At 38.9% G+C, this 22,907-nt stretch overlaps 1 protein-coding gene and 1 long non-coding RNA gene across 34 annotated transcripts in view; one reads left to right on the top strand and one right to left on the bottom strand.

Annotated features, from left to right (window-relative positions):
• Positions 1–22,907, bottom strand: part of COL24A1 (collagen type XXIV alpha 1 chain) — a 171,784-nt gene that overhangs the window by 43,216 nt on the left and 105,661 nt on the right. For 32 of the 33 annotated variants that reach the window (XR_010366410.1, XR_010366411.1, XR_010366412.1 and 29 more), the window contains 6 exons: positions 22,329–22,382; positions 17,911–17,964; positions 17,135–17,179; positions 11,629–11,682; positions 10,533–10,577; positions 1,671–1,724 (listed from right to left, as the gene is read on the bottom strand). Coding sequence is in view for 30 of the 33 variants with exons in the window: in XM_064428386.1 (XP_064284456.1) it covers positions 1,671–1,724; positions 10,533–10,577; positions 11,629–11,682; positions 17,135–17,179; positions 17,911–17,964; positions 22,329–22,382 (306 nt within the window). In the remaining 3 variants the exon portion in view is untranslated. The remainder of the gene's footprint in view (positions 1–1,670; positions 1,725–10,532; positions 10,578–11,628; positions 11,683–17,134; positions 17,180–17,910; positions 17,965–22,328; positions 22,383–22,907) is intronic. The other variant, XM_064428390.1, reaches the window with a different exon arrangement.
• LOC135305123 (uncharacterized) lies at positions 5,908–16,167 on the top strand. The gene is made up of 3 exons (XR_010366416.1): positions 5,908–5,950; positions 13,716–13,755; positions 16,044–16,167. It is a non-coding gene; the product is annotated as an uncharacterized LOC135305123 (long non-coding RNA).

The following is a 22,907-nucleotide window of genomic DNA, read 5'->3' as shown; positions in this document are numbered from 1 at the left end:
TTCTTCCATGTCCACTGAGCAACATGTCAGTGCATCACACTACTGGTTGAGAGACTGCCCTTCAGAAACAGTACAGAGGCATTTTTTAACTTTTCTTTTTTTTTTTAATTTCTGCATTCCTTCCTCCTACAAGCCCATCCATCTTTTGAAAAAATAACAAAACTGAATTTCTCTGTCTTCTCTTTCCTAGAAGACTGAAGAAGAGGTTTGACTACCTCAGTTTCTGAGAACTGCTGCTAGAAGATGTTTTCTTTCTATTGTGTGCATCATATTAATAGTATGTTCCTTAATCCACAATATTCAGGATAGCAAACAAAGAAAAAAGACAAATTTTTTTCTCTCTTCCTCTTTTCTTCAGTCTGTGTTAGGAAAGCACAGCTCTCAAAGGAAGGCCAGCCCTTCAACAGCTGGAAGCAACTGGAGTAGGGAAGCAGGAAGGGTGTTTTTCTGGTTTTCCATACCATTTCACCTTTCATTCATGTCACATCCAGCCCAGACTTAGCTGTAGATTATCCTTAGAAGATTACACTTTCATTACAAATAGTGCACATGACATAGTAATAACACTATATTTTATATTGCATTCTGTAATTATGCTGGAAATACATTTGTCATTTAAATCCACATAGCATGTGTTACCTTGCACTACTTAATCCATAAGAGAGGAAGACAATAAATGCTACAGGAACAGCAGAGCAGTGACAATTATTGCGACATGAAGAAGCTTCCTTCCATTTGATGATGATAAATTAATTAGTCTTTTACTGCCTTTCCTCTCCTAGCTAAACCAGTAAGAGTATCACAAGGTAATCTTTTTGAGCAAAGCGTAATTATGAAGAACCCGAATCCTTTGATATGAAATACTATGATATTATCACTAAAACCATATGAGATTTGTCTAAATCTAAAACAGGGCTTTCCACTGATGTATTTCCTTTCACAGATTATATAAATTATAATCACATTTTAATGGAATTTTTAATAGTAGATTAAGACTTCCTCAATACAATATCTAAATAGCAGACACCAGTCTAGGTGAAATAATTCAGCCCTGCAGGAAAGAAATACAAATGGTGCTGCATCATTCTGACAAACAATTATGTTTTAATCATAATTAAAGATGACATGCAGTCCAGTAATATCTTTCTGGTTTTCAGTTTTAAAATACTTCACCTAAATAAAAGCATGTCAAATACACTTAGGCTATTTATACTGCTCTAGTCACATTGAGCCTGCCAGACTTTGCTTTCACAAACACAACTGTTACTGCACAGCAGACAAAACTCAGTCTTGTCTTTTTTATTCAGTTCATGTATACAGCCAAGTTTTACCTTTCTGCTTCTGTCTTCATTATGTAGTAGTGCTACATATACAGTGAGTACTGTATAAAGCAAGTATAATTCCTGCCACTTTGAAACAGTAGCAGTATAGTAAAGTGATATAAGAAAGGTATCACATCTAGCAGCTCTAAATTAACTGTGGTGTAAAATCAAGGATATCAGATACACACCTCAAATAAGAACATTTGGATTACCAGTTATTACATCCCCATGCTCTGAAATAGCTGCAGGAATATTAGCTCTGACAGTGGTCAGTAAATGATCTCTCACCAGCACTTTATCACCCCAATGGTTTTCAAAGCTGCTGAGTAGCCAGGTACATTATTATACCTTTTCACCCAGGTTTCCAGATGGCCCAGCTTCTCCAGGTAAGCCAGCTGATCCCTGTATAAAAAGAAAGCAGACTTTAGCTTGCATGATGTCTATACTAGTTGATGGTCAGCAGCTCTCCCAAGAGAGCAGGGCCCATTTGCTGCTGACAGAGAGCCCCAAGCCAGCCCAAGAGCACCTGTGGGACAGCAAGGGCTGCACTGTGCCCTGGCTGCACTGCTGCTCACCCACTGCAAACTGCTGCTGCCAGAAGGGAAACTGCCTCCATTTCAGCACAATACTACCCCACCAACCAAGATCTGCCACTGAGCTCAACCTTGCGCTGCTAAAAGCTTTACAAAGGTACAAATAAAGGTGATAATTGCTCTGCTAGCGCTTCAGTCTGACCACAAATCTCAAAGGGAATAAATTCAGAGGAACAAAGTAAAATGCAGTCAAAACAATAATTATATTGGATCAGGTGTTGTCAGAATTCTCCCCTCAACAGTAGTAGCCCCAAATGCCTTTGAAGTCAGAGGATCAGAGCTTTTCAGGCATTCAAAAACAAAATGATTCTCTCCTGAGGCTCTCTCACAAATTTCCACTGGATAGAACAAGTACGACCATATGGGATGGGAAACAGGAGAGGAAGTACTTTTAAAAACCTTATTCCCAGTAGTTACAATACCTATTTTATTACGAAAGCTAAAAGAAAAACAAATTATAGCACAAAGTTCTAATTGAGAAAAACATGACACAATGAGCTTGAGGAAAAAGTACTAAGAGCCCTGAGTACACTGCACGACTGCTCTTGGAACATGGAAGAAATGTGGAAGCTCCCAGTAGTGATGTAACACACAACTGTATGATGTCTGTATCACTTTAAAAAGGGGGAAAAAAGAAAGTGATGTCAAGTCACACACTGGCGTTGCCATCTTTATGTGTGCAAGAATGAACTAGCATTAGCAGCACTACAATGGCATTGGAGTACAATTTGACAAAAAAAAAAGGCACTACTTAAAAAAAAATAAAAATGCAGTCTTTATCTGTATAATCTGGATACAGTTCAACCTCAAGTCCTTTAACAAAACAGGTGCAAAGTAAGTAGAGATTTTATGATTACGTGTTCTCTTGGACTGCTAGCTATGCTGGAAATCCCACAGTTTGAACATATGGCAAAGAGCCAGCGATACAGCTACTTTTGAGGCTGACAATACTGGCACAAGTTACTTTATGGAAGGAACTAAAGAGATAAGCAGGCAGCTCTATGGCCACTGGACTGATATATTATGTGTGGGAACTTGTGTATTATATGTCAGAACTGAGATGTCTCTTGCCTTGGCAGCAGCCAAAGATGGGTCCTGGTGATACAGGCACTGAGGCAATGGCCCCGACGTCACTGGCAGCAATGAGGGACTTTTGTGATGAATTCTGAGAGTGAGAGCTCCCAGCCAGAGCCAACAGGAGGCCTCAGTAGCAGGCAGAAATCTGTGGGACAAAGAATTACCCTGTACTCTTGCTTATCAAGGCAAGAGGCGTGGAGGTACAGTTTCAAAATGCTAAAGATTAATCACTTTGAGTCCCTTATTCCAGAAAGAACAGAAGACATAACTAGAGCCAAGGTGAAACTCAGAGCTATTCTCTTCCCACAGAGACGCTCCTGAGCTCCCACCCAATGCCATGCTGTTTACAGGACTGCAGATGCTGCTCAGAAAGATGGAGAGCTCTGCCTTGCCCCAGCAGTGAATCATTTAATATACAGCCTCTGATCAAGTTCTGTTTTCAATTCAGAAGTACTGTCTTCCTGAGTTGGTTGCTCTGAGCTGAAGGAGCAGGAATGACTGGGAAGCAGTGACTGTGAATGTGCTCTTGTATTCCCTAGCACATGAGGGCAAGCTATGCACCCTCCAGGGAGAGGACAGAAGCTGGCTATTCAACAGAAAGTTTCTTATAGGTTGGCTATTCCCCAAAAGTAGGTAAGAAAATTTACGGCAAAACCACTAAGAAGACTAAAAGGATAAAAAGATGCAAAAGAAACTTGGCATACCTGGTACTGTATAGCCATAGAAAGCAATACAATAGTCAAGATGACTAGAAGGGAAGTCAGTGAAATGCTAAAAGAACAGGGACTTCAGAAGGTAAGAAGGGGAAAGAAATTCATGACAGGTTAACTCAATGCACTTCCACCCCTCTATCCAAAACAGTGGTCAAGTATCTGAGACTGAGAAAATGCTAGGGCTGGTATGCACACAGGCAAGAGAGCCAAAATACTTACTTAAGAATAGAATCTTGAATTTCAAACAATTAGTAGCACCCAGTGAAAAGAAAGCACAGAGAGCAAAACATCTTGTTCTGTCAACATATTAGCCAGAAAGTGATGTTTCCCCTACATCATTCCTGACAGACTTTCTGTAAGATCATGTGTCTTTTAAAATCCCAGATTTGGCCTGGCTTGTTATAAAGACCAGCTACTAGGACTGGACTGAGGTTTCAACTCTCTCTCCATCTTATGTAAGAAAATGAATACAGTCCAAAGCAAATCTGTTGAATCAATGTCTTCCAGCATCCCTTCAAACCTCTGGAGAGCAGTGATGGATTCCAAATATAAAACTGAATGCATTAGAAAACAAAAAAGTGAAGCAAAAATCCTGAAGTGATTAAAAAAATAAATCAGCAACTTATTAAAAAAATAGTAACCAACTTTCATTTACAAGGACTTGTGTAAAAGTCTCCAGTGACAATAACAGCATTTCAAAAACCTTCTTGACAGGAGCATTTTGTAGAAAATGAATCAGAGACCAGACCTCACAACTAACACTTGCCTGAGAAAGACAAAAACATCTTGCCAGGGCATATGCTCTGTGTTAGAAACTGGACTGTGGTTGAATAATTGAAAACACATTGTACACTTAATGCAAACCCAAGTATGGAGTAATCCATTGAAAAACCTGGTAGTGAGAAATGAATATACAGCTAGCTCCAAACATTCCCATGGCAGCAGTTACCTGCCAGGTTGTACTTTAATCTGTTCTTCTGTGATAGTTGAAAATTTTCCAATCCAGTGCTATTTCATTTACAGTTCAGCATTCTCAAATGTTTTTACTGAACATTCATTTAGTAAGATAACATAATACATTTAAAATACTATCTTGTCACAACGACATTTTCCTATTAATTTTCTGTCTGTTGAGAAAGTTAGTTTGTAATCAACCAGAGGTGATAATCTGAGTGAAAATCTGTGATTTGCTATGGCCAAATGGAGGAAGTGAATAAGAGCAGAGATGCACCATATTTGTACCTCGCAGCTGATATTTCACTCAATTCTTTAAAGGACTCAAAAATTCCACTACCCGAATATTTGAAAGGCAAAATGTACTGGCACCAATCACCTACTCAACAGAAGTTCTAAGAAAGAAATAAATGGATTAAATTTGACTTCCAGTGTACAGCAGGCTAATTCTGTTTGATAGCACTTGTAGGGGAATGCTTGCATTAAGGGAAGCTGCCTGGCCAGGTGGGGGTAGGATGTGCTCACTGACAAAACCTTGGAAGCTAAACTGCAGACACCATGTGCAGGCATTACTATGAACCCTGAAAACCAGCTGAAACCAAATGATACAGAGAACCACTAGCAAAAAAACCCTTTAAGAAAAATGAGCAACAGCTTGATAAAGCTAATTTCTAGACACTGTAACCTCTTTCTCCACGGGTCTCAGCAGGAACTGCAGCATATCAGGTCACACAGGGTAGAAACAAGAAGCACAAGGTAAGACACAGAGGTATCTTTATTGCCATTCACTGTTAAGTCCTTCACAGAACCCACAATAATCTCTATCCAACTACTTTCTGAAAGCAGCTGATGCAGTCCCTTCTTTGGAAGCCCTTGGCAATGTCCCATGCATTCACCAGACTTTGAGAAAAAAAGACTTTCCTCAATTGACTTATCTTTTGGCCTATGGTTTAAAATTCTCTTTTGTATATCCCTAAAGCCCAGACTTTTCAGGATAATTCAAACAACTCCTTCTGCTGAGCATCCTGAACACATCAGTTAAAGTTCACTTAATCTTTTCTTCAAGCAAAAGGAATTGCAGTTTCCATTCTCCCTGAATTATGCATCCCTGGTGCCTAATCCAGCTAATTTGTACCTTGCTGAAAGATGTGGTAATTACTTTATAGTAATTCTTCCCAAAAGCAACTCAGCTACAAGGCACATGGCCTGACTGCAGTATTTTATTGCCATTCACAGACTCCTGGAGCTGCCATCGACAGCCTGAACATCACTGGTTTTCCTTTGCTGCATGGTAAGGTTTTTTTTTCATGGCAAAGCACTTTTTATTTCAGCTTGGTTTCCTTCTGTTGTTTCAAAAACTATGTGCAACCAGAGAAATTTGCTGACATGTAATTTCTGAAGATTATTTTTCCAGGATTTGTGTTCATGAACTCTGCCTTTTGACACCAGCTGCACATACTACAGCTGACAGTTCTACCCTTCTACTCTGTCTCAATGTGTGTAAAAACATCAAGGATTTCTAATTAAGAAGTCTACAAGCTGAATTTCTTTAGCACAGGTGGCAAGGAAAAATAGGAATTAACTTGAACTTAGTCATTCAGAGTGGTGCAGCCTGGGTAAACACTAGCATTATCAAAATAAAACAATCCTGGAAAACAACTGTTTTAAGCTCAGATGAATTCTGATAATAATAATTCAATAAATTATTTTCTTAAATCATCCCTAAAATTTTAATAAATAAATCGTTTGTATAAGGTGCTTGAAGTTAGTTTCAAATATTTGCTCTCCATCACTGAGCAGCATCTTATCTAAGCATAAAAAAATCCAGTTGCACATGTCAGCAAAGTCAGATTTTCCTCCCCCAAAATGTGAGGGCAATTTTCTCAGTAGCTGAAGGGGTTGTTTCTTTTGGCACAGCTTCCAAAAGATTTTGTCTCATCAGCAGTTCCATTTGTTCTGTCTGCTGTTCCCTTGCTTCTCACTATCTTAAACAACCCCTCTTCAACTGGACCTGTTGGTCCTGCAGTTAACCAAATATCCTGCAGCAAGGAACAGCTGCTGGATTCTACCAGAGCTCAGGGCTCTGCTGAACCAAGCAGCCCCACCTCAACAAACACAACACATGCAGTAGCCAGAAAATCAGTTTTTGTTGTAGGATTTGGTTAAGGAATGGTGTCTGAAGTCTGACTTGAAGCACATTCCTGATCTACTCTTAAATGTGTCCCATTTAAGCTTACAAGCACAGTGAACATTTTATAAATTTAGTCTACTCTGTTTCCACAGTGGACAAGCATCCAGAAATATTTTGGCAGAATGTGCTCTGAAGAATCAGCAGCTTCATGTGACCTAAGAAATGTTGGATGCTGTGGCTTCTAGCCTATTGACAGAGCTGTATTTCAGCACATATTCCACCTTACTAGGCTGAAAAACCAAGTGTTGTGGTCCAATCTCCTGCTGTTGAAATTCCCCTGCTTGTGCAGAGTTGCCATATGTACTTTTCTAAGCAGGTATTAAGCAGGAACTGGGAAAGCTGCTACAGAAAAGGAATAACCATTTTGGCACCTCAAACAGCAGTGGCAGATGTTTTAGTCAATGACAATGGTACCAGGGAAGTAAGCAAATTAAAAAAAATAGAAGAAAAATATTGGTACAACCCTTTGGTATCAATAGCAGACAGGCACAAGTGGTCATGGCATAATTTTCTATGAATTCAGCATTTACAGGATTTATTATTGCAAAATTGCTTCTTTGGACAGCTTATTCAGGAAATGCACTAGCTGTCATTTGGAGAACTGGAATGCTACGATGGAGTCCCCATTGCTAAGAACCAGTATAATATATTTTAACCATGGACTTAAAATATGTGTTATATCCTGTAATTTGAAGAAGTCTGTCAATAGAGATAATGAATAAACAGAAAACTATAGACAAGCCAAACAGGGAAGCTGATGAGGTCACAATGCAGAAGGGAGAAACCTTCTAATCTAACCTAAAAAATACACAGAATTTTTTAGACATTGGGCTTATTATCAACATTTTAGCAACTTCTTTTTCCTTTTGCCTTTAATATTAAATAAACTTTATGGTACTTGCACATTTTTACTGCTATTTGTACAGTTCCTTTCTGTATTTAGTATCACCAAGCACCTGGTGGCACATAAAATGCACAAGGCATCAGCAAGGACAGATATGCCCTTCCATACCCTTTTTGACTCAGTCTCAAAATCTGTCCCAGTGGTTGGTAGCACTTGTACTTTGCTCTTGCACTTGGTTTTTCAAACTTTCTTCTGTTTTTCAAAGTTTTTATTTGTTTGTGGCATGTTTGATGCCAGAGATAGCCTCATGGCACGGGAGTCAATACTGAATAGCAGGGAGTGAATTAGGAAGTCCATACTCCATGTGCATGCCAAGGGAAAGAGAAATTATTTGTTACAAACAGAAGCTGTTGAGAAGCTGGAAGCAAAGTCTGTGTCCAAAGCATACAGAAGTGAATATTTTGCATCAGGACTCAAGTCTGGAAAAGCATTTTATGCATATGAGAAAAACCATCTTCTTCCTGTTAGTACTTTTCAATTCTTTTTGGAAAAGCTTAACTGTTACAGATTGCAGTGGTGAATAAGGTGAAGGAAAGGGGTTTTGAAAGGTCTAAGAGTTGAGTGTGCTTGTGTCCTCTCTTGGTGTTTCACCACTGGCCTCAATGACAACAAAATATATATTATCCCCCCAAAGATCGTGTAGTGGGCACAGGTCCTCTGCTGCCAGAAATTGCAAAGGTAATAACAGATCAAGGGCCTATGAATCTCATTTGATTAGATGCATGTACATAAATCAGAAGATATCCTACAATCCACAGGTAAAAATAAGAAATATTTATCAATAACTTAGGAACTATTTTGGTTTTCAGATATCGTGTGCCATTTTGTATCACATGTAAGTTCTCCAAATATCACATGTGGGAAATGGTAATTAATAATGAGCCATAAATATTTTTCTTTCCAACACTGTAACAGGGCTGCAACAACCCCTTGTTAGGCATAGAAAATATTATTTAACTCTTGCAGCTCAACCCTGACTACAGTTAGCTGGTACGATGATTTTATTTAACATTACTGAAACATATCATCATTGATTATGTGTTTGAGCTAGTAATTACTACATAGAATGGAGCTCTTTTAGTGGTAAAAGACACTATGCTCATACAAAAATATCTGAGTTGTGGAAAATGTGTCCACTGAATTCAAGTTCACTGTGGAGCAAAAAAAAAAAAATTCTGTGTGAAATTCAGAAATTTAAGGTTAAGTAACTAGCTTCTGTGACTGTTTCATGTACTAGTATTGATGTAATGATTTAAGCTTGAGCCTAGCTTTGTCTTTTCTTGAGGGTTTTGATGCATGTCACTGTAAAACATAGTAAATGCTGTCAGTTTTCCCTAACATGTTACAGGCTGAAAAACAGAACTGACATGTAATAAAAGCTACACTCAGAGATATGCTGGGTGACTTTCAAGGGGACCTCATGGCATGTCAAGGCACTGTTGGTTCCAGTGTAAGCAGATACTTTTAACAGACTGAGATTCCAGCTTCTCAGTCCCCTTCCCAAGAGCACAATCTCCAGAGTGCACAGTGGAGCAGACTTTTCCAACAAGTAGTTTGTAGCATTTCTGCAGTAACCCAGCACTGGATGAGGTGCCTCAGGTACAACTTAGCGGGGAGCTCACTCTGACTACCCACAGAGTTTGTGTGAGCAGCACAGCACTAAGCCCAAACCAGGGTGTGGTATCTCTCCTCAGCATAGCTTAACTCCAAAATAAAATCAATTTAATAGTGTTCTACACAATATTTGGGTAACTCAAGCATGGGCCAATAAGCTCACACCTGCTCATAAATCCCAGACAAAAGTGAAAAATACAAAAGGGCAGGGGATGAACTTAAGTAGAGAGAATTCCAAAGTGAGTGTTTCAGTGACAACTACCACCTTAAAAAGCACCTGCAGTGGAAGAACTGTGAGACATCAGGCCTTTAAAGATGCAGGATAGGAGGCTGTGAATCTAAAACTGAATAACAACTCACTACTGTAAAAGGGAGCACATCTATGCAAGAAGTAGGCTTGTAAGAAGCAATGTTTCCTTTCTCAGCATTCTTAACAGCTTGGGCAGTGGGCTGGAGTCACAGAGGTTTGGATGAATTAGAAACAGACTAAAGGGGAGTTAGAATATGACTTAAATGATCTCAAAAACATAACAGGCTAATTGAATTGGGACTGTTAAGCCTGAAAATAAAGAATAAGAGAGGCACAGAATAACAACCACCATATGTAAAATGCTGTTTCCAGCAGAAAGGAATCAGGTTACACAACGAAATAACTGTGTAAAAAATAGAGAAGCCCTGGTCATGGCACTTTTTAATAACTGGTTAGACAAATATTTGTCAAAAATTATGCAAAGATAACAGGTCCTGCCTAGGCAGAAGAGGATGGACCACGTGTCACCACAAGGGCACCTTGAGCTCTGTGATTTTATGGAGCATAGACAGAACAAGCCTGCAAAATACATCTCAGGCTAAATGCAGCCTCTCAAGAGATGTAGTGGAAAAGGATCACTTGTTCACCTACATGAACGTGCCTTGGAAAATCCCTACAACCACCTGCAATATTCACACCACATACTGGGAGAAAAGCAGAACTAATTTTGGAAAACACTTTAAATGGGAAATTTCTTTAAATAGTATGAATCTTAAAGACTACAAAGGTATAACTGACATACTACAGCTTCAAGTACAGGCAAACTTCATCAGACAATGTCTGCAACCAGTTATTAATTCGCTCTCAAATGAAACAGAATTAAAAATTAAACCAGAAAGAGAATTCAAACTTACTGCTTCACCAGTTTTTCCAAGGTTTCCTTGGTCTCCTTGTTCTCCCTGTTAAATGTAGAAAACAGATGATCTAGTTCACTAGAAAAGTAATTTCTTTCATCTGTGTATATTAAAGTCCTCTGTTTTCCTAGGAGCCTCTTTATTTTCTAACTTACATATGCCAATTAAAACTTTAAAAGCTAAAATTAAGTGACCAAAACCAATTTTGTCAGTCACTAATTTTGATTTGGTAAAATGATGTTCTAATGTATTCAGAATTTGCCTGCAAAAATAAAAACTATCAATTTACTGCTGATAAAAGCCATTAGGTCAGCAAACACTATAAGTTAATTATTCTATTTTTATTTAAATCTTTCTTTCAGCAAAGTACCTTCACTATTTCACTACTGCTTCAAAGACAGATAGTGCCTGTGTCCTTTATTGATTACTGTAATTTTGTTATGAAATATTATGAAAACTGACATTTGAACGACATTTTAACAAACCTTTCCCACTTCTCCCAAAATCTTGAAACTGTCATTAAGTATTGATCAATTCTGTTCTCCAAAATAACAGTGTTACATAACTGGAACGTTTTGCTGTGTGTTTAACAGGTGGAAGCTGGGTGTGCAAGCACTATTGATTATCTGGCTGGGACTATAATCTCAGTTAGATAACAACTGAAGAACAGTTATTGGCATACATCTGCAGATTGCAGATCAGCACTGGGAAATTCTGCTGCCAGGAGCTCCTCTTTTGAGCTGCAGCACTTCACTCATCCCCATTCACATTTGCAGAGTCCTGCCAGGGTAGGAACTGCCCTGAGTCCCTCGTTGCCCCCTGGTCCAGGCACCCTCACATTCCCAGGCTGCTCAGTTTCATTCTAGCAGGGGCAGTCTTTGCTCACACATCCCTGTCTCCTAGAAATCCTCTCTCCTGCACAATTTTCTCCTTTTTCAAAATGGGATCTTGCAAGAAACAGAATCACCAGTATGATACACACTTATAGTCTTTGGAAGCATGAGTGCTCATATGCTTTCACTGATATGGCACTGTAAATAGCTGTGTATAACTCTGTTCCAAATACATTCTATTTCATAATAAAGCCATCACTTACCTTTAAACCTTCTGGTCCAGGATCACCTACATAACCTTTCTGTCCTGGTTTTCCCTAAAATAAGGATTAGAATAAAATACTGTAAATCTTTTATTTCAAAATGGTAATTTCATCCCAGTTTATCCATTTATCAAAATACATGCACTAAAAATGTACAGTTTAGTAATATTTAACACAAAAAAATTTAAGTGTATTTAGAAATCTGTATCTGAAAATACACTGTTGAATATTTCATCAAATACTGGAACAGTAAGCAAAGTTTGTATTAAGTAAAGTTTGTATTAAGTCCTACAGCAATTAACACTAAAGAAAAACTGTCACAATCCAAGACTGAAATACATTTAAATTTCACTTTGAAAAAACATATTAGGGAGACAAAAAAAAAAAAAAAGGCAAGGCAAGGCAATGTTCTCTCCTGGTCCATTCCAGCAGAATAGGGACTCAACGCTAATAAAATTTGATGCTTAGACTTCAGGGACTGGTGTCATCACAGTCCTTCCTCAACCAGACAAAATCACCCTCTCCTCTTTACTTAGAAAACTGATGATTTTGAGCCTCATTTCTCTCCACTAGCATTTTGCTGCTGACAGATCTTGTTGCTATGATACTGTGGTAATAACACTGCTAGCCAGAAGAAATACAGCAACATCAATCAGAGCAGGAGGCCACGAAGGGACAGGATCTTTGAAGCACTTTGCAACATGCATCCCTCCCTCTGTCATCACTCACAAAGACTCACAAAGGCACACAAACCAGAAAGCTTTCCCCTTTAATTTTCAATTAGATGCTTATAAGGTAATTATATCTCCCTTTTAAGAAATTGTTTTCCCTCCCAGTATACTTGACTTCCTCTACAACATAAAATATGGCCTAACCATTTGTCTATCTGGACAGCCCAGCCCTGCCTAGACAAACTTTCCCCATCTGCCCTGAGGAAAAGGCCCTGGTCCAGCAAACAGAGGTCCAGGGGACTGGACCTGGCCCCTGAGCAAGCTGCTGATGAGATCCCTGGAGGCTGACAACTGGAGAAAGAAAATTAATTCAACTAATGATTCAGTAACAAAACCATGCAGATTGGTCCTAAAAAGAAATTACCAGGGGCTGTTCCAGCAAACTGAATAACTGGAATCGCCAGAGTCCGTAATCTGAGTTTTCCATCCCACATAAACTGAGAAAAGAGCAACTGAAGCAACAGACAATAAAAGGTTTCTTAAAAAGAGATGGCCTTTTTTCATTTGGCTCTTTTGCTTCAGCTGCTCTGCTCCTGTAATTCAGAGTACGTGTGTGTCAGTTTCTGGGCATATGAGAAATTCTCTATATGGCTTAAAATGGTATGAAATTGTCTTAGTGGGTTCCATGATTTCTCTTTCTATAACTCTCCCTAACTCATCCCGTTCTATACCTCATTCTCTTTGCCCAACAAGTTCCAACAAATAAAATCACTTCAGGAACATACTTTTGTTTTTGCTAGTGGACTAATATATGCTAAAGCCAAGAGTGCAGGGAGAAAAGACCACGAAGAGAAGTTCTGAAAGAACCAGATAAAGCGAGTCATGTCTTTCCACAAGGCTTAACAAAAAAACAAGTGATGGGCTTCTGCAGGTCACTACATACTGTTTGAATACTTTGTTGTCAAGAAACTTAATGTCTTTCTATACAGCAAGACTGTAACATAAAAATGTTTTAAGTTAAATTCATCAAAAGGAAACTAGTGGCCCCTATTAACTGCCTTGATAATTTTAAGCCTTATGAGAGCTGAACTGGAGTTACAGCTTGTAAAGGTTTCTTGGCTGTCATTCCTCGGCTGTGTACTAGCTGCAAAGGACACAGAACAGATGGAAGTTGATCAGAAAATGGAACAAGTGGATTTAACTGGTAAAGCAATCTGAAACACATGGATTTGGCTTTAAACAGAAATACAATACACTTACACATGGAGGAAAAGCCACTGACAGAAGGGTAAAGTAGGGATGGCTGCTTTTCTACTTGCAAACCCCTGAGAAAATTACTCTTCCAGGGCAGAGTAATCCCAAAGGAAATGTCTGTTTCCTAAAATATTAACTGCAAGTTCTACCCTTCTCTTTCAGGAAACAGCAACTGACTGTGCTTCCTTTCACCTCACAAGAGGTAGGTACAGGTGTGGATATAAATATCTCTCACTATCACTCTACTTCAATCCCTCCATAAGCTTCGTACGTGCCTTCAGCCCACAGGAAGGCACTTGCAAAAAATACTGCCCTGGGGGTGTGGGGCAGATCTGAAAACATTTTCCACTATCATCAGGAGAAACTGCTCAGCTTGTGACTACATAAAATCCAGCTTCTGTTTAACACAGCCAGCTCATAAAGGAATCAACTTGCAACAGCTCCTTTTCACTTTCTGGTTTAAAACAATCTCCACTCTTTTAAAGGCATTTTCTTCCCCAGCAGTGAAGATACAAAAAAAAAAAAAAAAAGAAAAAAAAAGAAAAAAGAAGAAAAAAGCATCAATGCTTGCATTGCGTGAGCTGAGCTACACTGACAGTCAGTGTTAATATTTGGATAGCCTTTGAGAGAGAGGGTTAAGTGGGAGGACACTGAATAAACAGTCACATCTTTAGTAGCAACTCCTGTATTTTCATGGGACAAATGAGGAAGCACCCAAAAAAAAAAAAATCAGCTTTTTTTTTTAAATGTATAAGGATTAATTTAAGAGAATGCAAGTATTTGACTTTGGAATAGAATGGATGGGAAGGTTTGGAAAGGAATTAATGAAACATCAAATGATGCAATCAGATCCAGCTCAAACACCTCTTCCAAAGCTGAGGCAGACTGAGGTCTTTGGAACTGAGATATATCCTGAGTAAGAAGGGAACATCCTCAGTTTTGTCTCTAGTTGGTTTAGACACTGGGAAATTCTTTTTTGAGTGAGGACTGAGAACCCCTGTGCAGGTTCATATTCACTTCTGTTCCAGCAGAAGATGATCTGTTTTGATGGCAGCATTGGTCAGGTGGGTCCCAGGGGTTTTTGGTCTCTCATGTTTTTTAAAGCAAATGATAGAAACAAGAGCAGAGGAGGGAGGAAAAAAATGACGCGAAATTTTATGGCTGCCAGCTTGCCACAAGCCTAAACTTGAACTAGGGATTGGATATTTTGACCTGAAATTGTAAAAGAGATGAGGATTCCAGAAGCACTAGAAACCTGCTCTGTTATTGTTTCATGAGAATAATGAAAGGTTTACACTACATCACCTACAAGGATACTTTACCTACCTCAGACAAGCCCAGAAAATTAAGATAACAGTGGCTGAAAAGAGGACTAACCTATTTAACCATGCCCACAAATAAAGTCTGTGGGGCAGGAAGCAAGGCTGTGGTGAGAAAAAGACAGGCAAGACTTTTAGATAGAAAAGCTGGGCATTCAAAAAAAGGACAGTAAACCAGGCAAGCAGCCGAAGCAGATTGATGAGGAAAATGAAGAATTCCCACTCCTGGAGGCTGCAAAACACAAGTTAAACACATCTGTCAGCTAAAGACAGAGCTGACAGCTGATGGTGCCTTGGGGCCATGCATGGCCAGACCACTGCTTCAGGTCCCTCCTCTGCCCCATGGCTATTTAATAGTGCAGTGACAACACAACTGGGACAGAGTTTACTTTGAGGTGTAACAGCCACTTTTAAAAACTCCTTTCACAGAAGATGGAAGCAAAAGCTACGTAAATCAAATGAACATCAAATTGCAGTCAAGGAAGCATAATTTAAAAAGACAGATGTGTTCAGCAGCTTGTTGACTCAGTCCTGCTACACTGTGTGAGATCCCAGTCCTGGTTGTGATTCCCACCCACACAGCCTCAGTGTGTGTCACACGTGGGAGGGAGCACCAAGGACAGGCAGAGGTGGGAGCAGAGTGCACAGCAGCAGCACAAACAAGTTGGCCTGGAGCTGTGAAACAGCTGGAGTCCAGAGAAGCCAGAGAATCCAGGCAAGAGCCTCTGGGCCCCTGGACAAGGAGGAAAAACAGGCAGAGCTGCCCATCAAGAAAAATTCCCTTTTCCCCTACCTCTCATTTCAGGAGGGGATGTTAGCCAGCAAGCTACTAAAAAATGTCAAGAGCCAGCAGCCCTGGGGCTCACATCAGATGCACATACTCTGCTCTCAACAACTTGTTGTGAGAGAGAAACCAGAGAGCCATACAACATGCCAATGATGTGCACATTTCCCACTGAGAGGAATAAAAACCTAAATAATTTAGGTCAAATTGACCCAAAATACATTAAAAATATTTCAGTTTGCTAGGTTCCACAAAAATGTTTCCTCTGGGGTCACTTTGACAGCAGCTGATGGTGGCCTGTGCGTGCCTGGTGACGTGGAGGAGGGAAGGTGGGTGTCACTGCCCATGAGTCACCCACTGCAGCATCTTCTTTTCCAATTGCCACAGCACAACATGGGAGCTGCTGTCCAGCCATGAAGCCCTGCCCAAGGAGGAGACTCAAAGGATGATGCAGCCAAAATAAAAATTTCCGTGAGGCTCTCGGCAGAGGCTCAGACAGATTAAACTCAATATTGAACAAAGTTACAGAATGTTTTGAAATTCTGTTTAATTTTTTGCATGTTTTCCTCAGTTGAAAAACAAAGAGACTTTTGTGGCAAGGTTTTGTGTTTGGTCTTTTGCCTTTTTTTTGTATTGGTATGGGTTTGTTTGTCTTAACACCTAATCTATGTGCAAATAAATATTTTAATATAATTTTTAACAGAAAGCAAATTCCCAGCTTTAACGAGCTACTGAACAGGAAAAATGACACATGCATATATCCACTCCAAAAGCAGAAAACAGTGGAAAAGACTCTCAAACTCATGCAAGAAATGGGAAGTCATCCAGAATGAAAGCCAAGTCAGTGATTACCACACATAATCAAATCACGTAAAGGCAGGAGATCAAATTGCATTCAGTAAACTTAGAGACACTCCTGTAATCCCTAGAGCAGGTTAGCATCCATTTTAGCCTAGAAATTTTCTAAAAATAAGCTTGAAGTTCACTGAAACACTCTTAGACAATAGTATATTTTATAACTAACAAAAAAATTGGATGATAGTTTTAAACTGCTATCTTTTAAAACATGTCAGCATAAACAGCATTGCGACCTTCCAGCTTTATTGTTTTCAGTAATTATCTGCCAGGTTTCTGGTAGATTTCTTAGAGCATACAATCTTTATATTTCTCCCTGTGAGCTGAGTAGGTTCTTCCCCAGTTGAAATACTTTGATGTATCAGCCGGTGCAGTCCCTAGGAGGTTTCATCTGTCTCAGGGGAGCACTACATTTTGTGCACTACAGCAGTGATTTCCTTTCAAACTCTTTGTACGGAAAATCATTCCCCCTCCCAGCTCTGCTTTGAGCATGTTCTGAGGAAAAACACACATTCATTCAGGAGATGCCATTTCATCCCAGTCCCTTCTCACAGTAAACTTACATTTCAAAGCAGTACTGCTACTGAAAAACAGCCTGCCCTACCAAAATTCCTCATACTTACTCTTGGGCCGACTCCCCCAATGGGTCCAGCTGGTCCTACTTCTCCCTAAAAGAAATCAGCACTTAATGATCATGATGACAAGCCTAGTTTTAGAAAAGAAATTCTGCAGATAACTGTTCATATTTATTCCATCATCCTAAGCTTCATGTGTGTTTGTCTGAGTCCCAGCCTGACAGAAACACCTGGAAACAGACCATTGTGCCACTGCTAGCCTTCACTCACTCAATATCTGGCACAGAATCCCATTGTTTCGCTGCTTAGAAGTCTAGAGATCCATCTTCAGAATCACCAACTAAATTATTTTTAGTGTTAATTATTTTTAGCATACAAGATATAAGCCTTTGTTTTTATGATGCTGAATTAAGAATACTTGATGAATCTGTAAGATAAGGAACTGTCTTTCTCCCCTTTCAGTTAAGAGGGGTCTAAGTGTTTACTTAAGAGTATCTAGGAGACTGTAATTAAATTGGTATTTGCTTTCTATTTCCATACAGCTCCCATTCCCCTCCCTCCCATCTCCCCAGTTTAACTAAAATAACCACATACAGCTCTGGACATATATTATCTGAGACTCCACTGAAATTAAAATAAACCACATAATGGATGCACATCCCCATAAGGCTGCTAAAAACTTTTTAAAACACTTTCCAAAATGCAAAAGACACTTAAAATTTTGCTTGACAACACCATACACACCTAACCATTGTTGTCTAACCCTCTTAACCCCTCACAACTTTGAAACATAATCTCTTAATTGGATAATTTTTTCATCTTACCTCAACTCCTTTGGGGCCTTGTGGCCCTGGAGGCCCTCGGTCACCCAGAGCTCCCTAAACATCCAAACAAACACAGGGAGAACTTACATCAAGCGACAATCACGTTGGTCTGGTTGCTCTCCTCTTACAAACCTGGACTGAAACCCAAAACTGAGGTAGCAGACCTAATCTCTTACCATTGTTCATAGTGTTTCCAATAGAAAGCCAGGCAAAGATGCAGAAAACCAAGCATCCTAAAAACTTCCATATAGATTTTGCTGAAGCATTTTTCTTTTTATGTTATAAAAAGGAAGTAAGAAAATATTTGAACATGATAGAACAACTTCTCTCTTTTGGAAGAAGTAAAGCACACCACCATAGTAAGGTTAAAGCACCATCAATGTGCAGATCTTGTATTAGGGAAGTCTTTAGAATAACACATTTTGACAACATTGCAATGGGAAGAAACTACAAAGTGAATTTAGACCACTAGCTTGTCCAAAACTACTTATGATTTTCAGCTCTTACTTTTCTATTAGGATTAGAATCAGCTACCCAGAGATAAAGCACCTTAACCTCTGCCAGCTCAGAGTTTTCATGACTGCTCACAACATTTTCAAAACTTTGTAAAAAAGACTTTGCAGCTAGCAGTGTATCAAAAACCTCAGGCATCCCAATTACAATGGGATAATTGGGAAAAGCACTTGATCTGGCATAGTACAGCAAAAAAAAGTGTAAACATATTAATGTTCTGGGAAACCTAAGCTTAACAATAGCAGATAAAGCAACAAGAACAAAGAAGCTGCCCTTCAGGAGAGATATGATTATCCTCTGAGGAAAGCAATGGTGTAAAGTGTAAGCCTTATTAACTGTGTACTAATGAAGCTGAAGTCTAGACTTTGGTCCAGGCATTGGTCCAGCAACAATTTAGTCAGCAGGCAAAGTAAAATGGAAGAAAAAAATGGATCAGGCCATCTCAAGGTAGTGAGTGTCATGGAACAGCACATCAGCCTGGGAAGGACTGGGGTGGAATGCTGGGGGACACACCACCACAGAAGTGACAGGAGGGCTTTCAGCAGTAATTAAAATATTACTAGATAAGTAATTTCTCCTATGGTTAGCAATGACATTTTCTCATTGGCACAGCTGTTGTTTTATTCCAGGTCATTGGGAGATAGGGATTTCAGTGCAGTGTAACTGCACAGTGGAGATGGCAGCAGCACTGCTACTCTACACACCCTTCCACTGCCCTGAACTGAAGCCAGAAAAAAAGTTCCAGGCTGTAAACTGAATATTAACACTAAATGACATTTCCATCTCCTCCTTGGGATTTCAGGCAAAAACAGAATATGAAGGTAGTCAATACACATGAGCCAAAGTATCTGGAAAAAAAACGGGAGTCAGCAAATGGGGTATCCTGTATTTCATACACATAACTTCCCAGCTGACCATCCCTTCCAGAAGAGGTGAAACTCCTAATAATCACTTTATTAAAATGTGTTATACAAACAAACATAAGTTAACAGGGGAAGGAAGCTCTTAGCTTATTCCATAGTACAACACACACTGCTGGAAAACCTACAGCGGTAGTCAGGATATTCTGACCATCTTTTCCTCTCACTTTTCTTGGTTAGAGAGCATAAATACTTGCAAAGAATAACATAGGGAACAAACAAAGTTATTTCAGAACTTCTTTAAAACATTCTTATTCCCTTTTTAAAAAAAAAAGTGTGTTTTGCTATTTTTTTAATAAGTGGTGGATCAAGATCAAACACCTTCTAAAATATTGTTACCAAGCTGAGTAAGGCTCTGTAGACCAAATTACACAATAAATCCTTTGAACATTGAATTAGAAAGATCAGATTTGCTGATTATGTCACTAATTTGGGAAAAATTTACAATCCAGAACTTCTACTGGCATTTAGAGACAGCTGATCACACTCAATGGAGCCTAAATGTCCAAGAAGTTGAATTTGTCCCACATTAACTGCTAAAAAATGAAGTTTATCCTGCTTTCTTGGCTTTTAAAATGGGTATTGCTTCTGAGGAAGCATAAACAAAAACATGAGGAAAATAGCAGCATAATGAGAACAGTTTTCTAAAAATAAAAAGCTGGAGGAAAATTTTAGAACTGCAGTAAACTCAAGGCAGCTGGGAATCCCAAAAGCCAAACATTTCCAAAGTTATGCAGACCTTCTCCCTCAGTACTAGGAGCAGTACAAGAGTTTTTCCAGTTTGGTAATCCTTCTTTTCAAATGTAAGCCATCAGTTCTCCCTGACTAGGGCAGGCTGTCTAAACTTTTTGTCTTTAATACCAAATGTGCTGGAGAGCACCGAATCTGGTTCAGCTGTGTAATTTCTGTAAAGGAACATGGAGTCTCAAACTTTATGGTCCACCTCTTAGTAACTTTTTTCTCTGCAAGCTGTGAAAAGGCAACAAATCTGTAACATATGTATTAAACAGAAACAGAATTCCAACAGAAACTCCTCAGATATGATGTGCAACAATTGATCTCACTGAAGAAACTGAGCAGCAGGAATCAGATCTGTTACACCATTCGTGTATAATCTTGGGCAATTAAATCTGAACTGCAGCACGAGAATTGTTGCATTTCTCTTCTAGTATTTTCCCTAGACCTTAGACAGAGTCTTTTACCACCCAGGGGTGTTTTTGGTGAACACTCTGGTAACTCAGAAACACAAGAGCAACAGCCACTGCAATGGTGGGACAAACTCACTCACTTAAGGCTGCTAACATTATGCATACATGCCAGTAAACAAGTTAGCAAAGCAACAAATCAGAATTGAAGGTGGACACCCTCTAGAAACATATTTTAACTTCTCAATTTGCCCCATCAGATAACTAGCTCTCAGCCTTCCTAGTCAATTCATGTCCATTTTGGTAAAAGGATCTTGCCATGGTTGAAAGAGAAGAGATACAGCAAACACTGGCTATGGCTTCAGCAACTGGATTATTTGAGAAGTAATTAAGAATGATCACCTTTGGCTTGGAGGTATTGTTATAATCTTTCACATACAAATAAGACCCATATCTTTAAATTATTTACTGCTCCCCATCCTTTATTTTCTTGAGTAGTTTAATACAGAATTTCACACCTCTTGATAGAAAATATTGTAATTTCCATGTCTGTTTATTCATAGACAATCAGCATGATTTGTTCTTGGTCAAATGATATTGTGGGTCTTGCACAGTTCTTTTGCTTCACCAGTTTCTGCCCTCTGGTTTACTTAAGGGTCAAAAAAGGCCTTCATTTTAGTCTAACAAACAAACTGTCTCAGAATAAAGCCATTCAAGCATTATTTCTGCATCTAGTCTCACTTGATTGAGTCCTTCTGGAATAAAAATGCCCAGTAATGGACTACAGAGATAAAGCTTTCTCAGGCTTTGAGCAGTGGCATTAACGAGACATCTTGCCTCATATGTTCTACAATTTCACTTAATATCTAACTGCATTATTATGCTTTCATTTCAAAGAGATCTGGCAATGTCCTTGGTCTAAGTTTATAATGGGATTTATTGTTTTAGTCCCTGCATGAATCAATCTGAAATAACTGAAGTGGGATGAATTCACAAAAAGTGCATTTTTTTAGATAATCTAAAGATGCTCAACTTGGTCTCATATACAGATTTCATTCTGCCATACTTGTGCCTATTCACCATATAAAATACAATGTAAGAATAGTCCCAAGGCTGATGAGTAAGAAACTTCATTGGTATTTGCCTTTCAACAAGTAGTTAATCTTTAGACATCATTCAATCATTTTCTTCTGGTTAATTTCTGAGCTACCTGCACTTTTTCTATTAGTCGCTACCATTTCCAACTCAACAGAAATTTCCTATATCTGCTTTTATTCCAAGCTTCATTGAGAACTCTATCCACGTGAATTACTGCCTAAGCTGAGTCTAAAATCTTAGTCTACTAAAAGGCAGAAGCTAAATTATTCTGGCACAGTTTTGTGGTTAAATTTTATCCTTAATTGTTATATCTATTTTATCTATAATTTAAGCTGGCACATGAATTTTACACATTTTCCATACCTTTAAATACTATTTCTTTTTAAAATTGTTAAAAACAATTCTTAGGGCAGGTGGAACCTGAATAATGCAAATATCTTCATACACTTGGCATGCATTCGATTTAAGTACAGGTGAAACATGCTACTTTCTATCTACATAGCATTTTCTCAAACTTATTTTGCCATTACATGCTTCCACCTAACACTGTAATTACTCTCAGAACTGTGTGGACAGCATTAAACATTCAAATTACTCCCTCATATAAATACCTGAGGTAAAGTACCCGAATTCTGACAGTAGGATTATCTTCTCATAATGCCAGTGTCCATTTCTCAGAGCCTGTTCCTCAGACATTAACACTATTTACTGTTATTTTTAATAGGTTTTCATATAATCTTACCTTAGGACCTTCAGGGCCATTTAATCCAGGTACACCAATATCTCCTGGAAAACCCTAAAGAAAGCATACAGACAAATTATTTGCAGAGTAGGAATGTTTTCAATGTACTTGTTTTGATTCTGTTCATTCATTTAATAAACCTGAGTCACAGAAACAAGAAATAAATTTGTTCTACCATCCCAAAAAATGTCAACATCCATTATGTTTCCTTGAAAGGACTTGGATAAGTGACAGATTTTAGGCAGCTTTTGTTAAACTCAATTTAGCAGATGTCAGCATGGATTTAATTTCTCTTACGATAAGACTTTTTATCCGCTAAGCAATGTTTGAAATTAAACCATTGGACTGGTTTGGAGGCACAAAAAAATCACCACAGAAAAGCCTGCACCAGTTCCTGCACTTGTGAATTCAACCATTCTTCTCATGAAGTTGTGAGAGCAGCTGAAGCCCTTTAATCCATGGCCACACGTTAAGGACAAGATCACTGCAAGATTAAGAAAAAGGTAAGAGGCTTTTGCCTCCAATCAGCAGGTGGTAATCGAGGTCTGGCAGGCACTAACTTAAGGTCATCAGCATGTG

This window comes from Passer domesticus, chromosome 7, assembly GCF_036417665.1.
Source record: "Passer domesticus isolate bPasDom1 chromosome 7, bPasDom1.hap1, whole genome shotgun sequence".
Taxonomy (NCBI): domain Eukaryota; kingdom Metazoa; phylum Chordata; class Aves; order Passeriformes; family Passeridae; genus Passer; species Passer domesticus.
The sequence above is the reverse complement of the archived record's forward strand: the minus strand, read 5'-3'. Positions and strand labels throughout refer to the sequence as shown.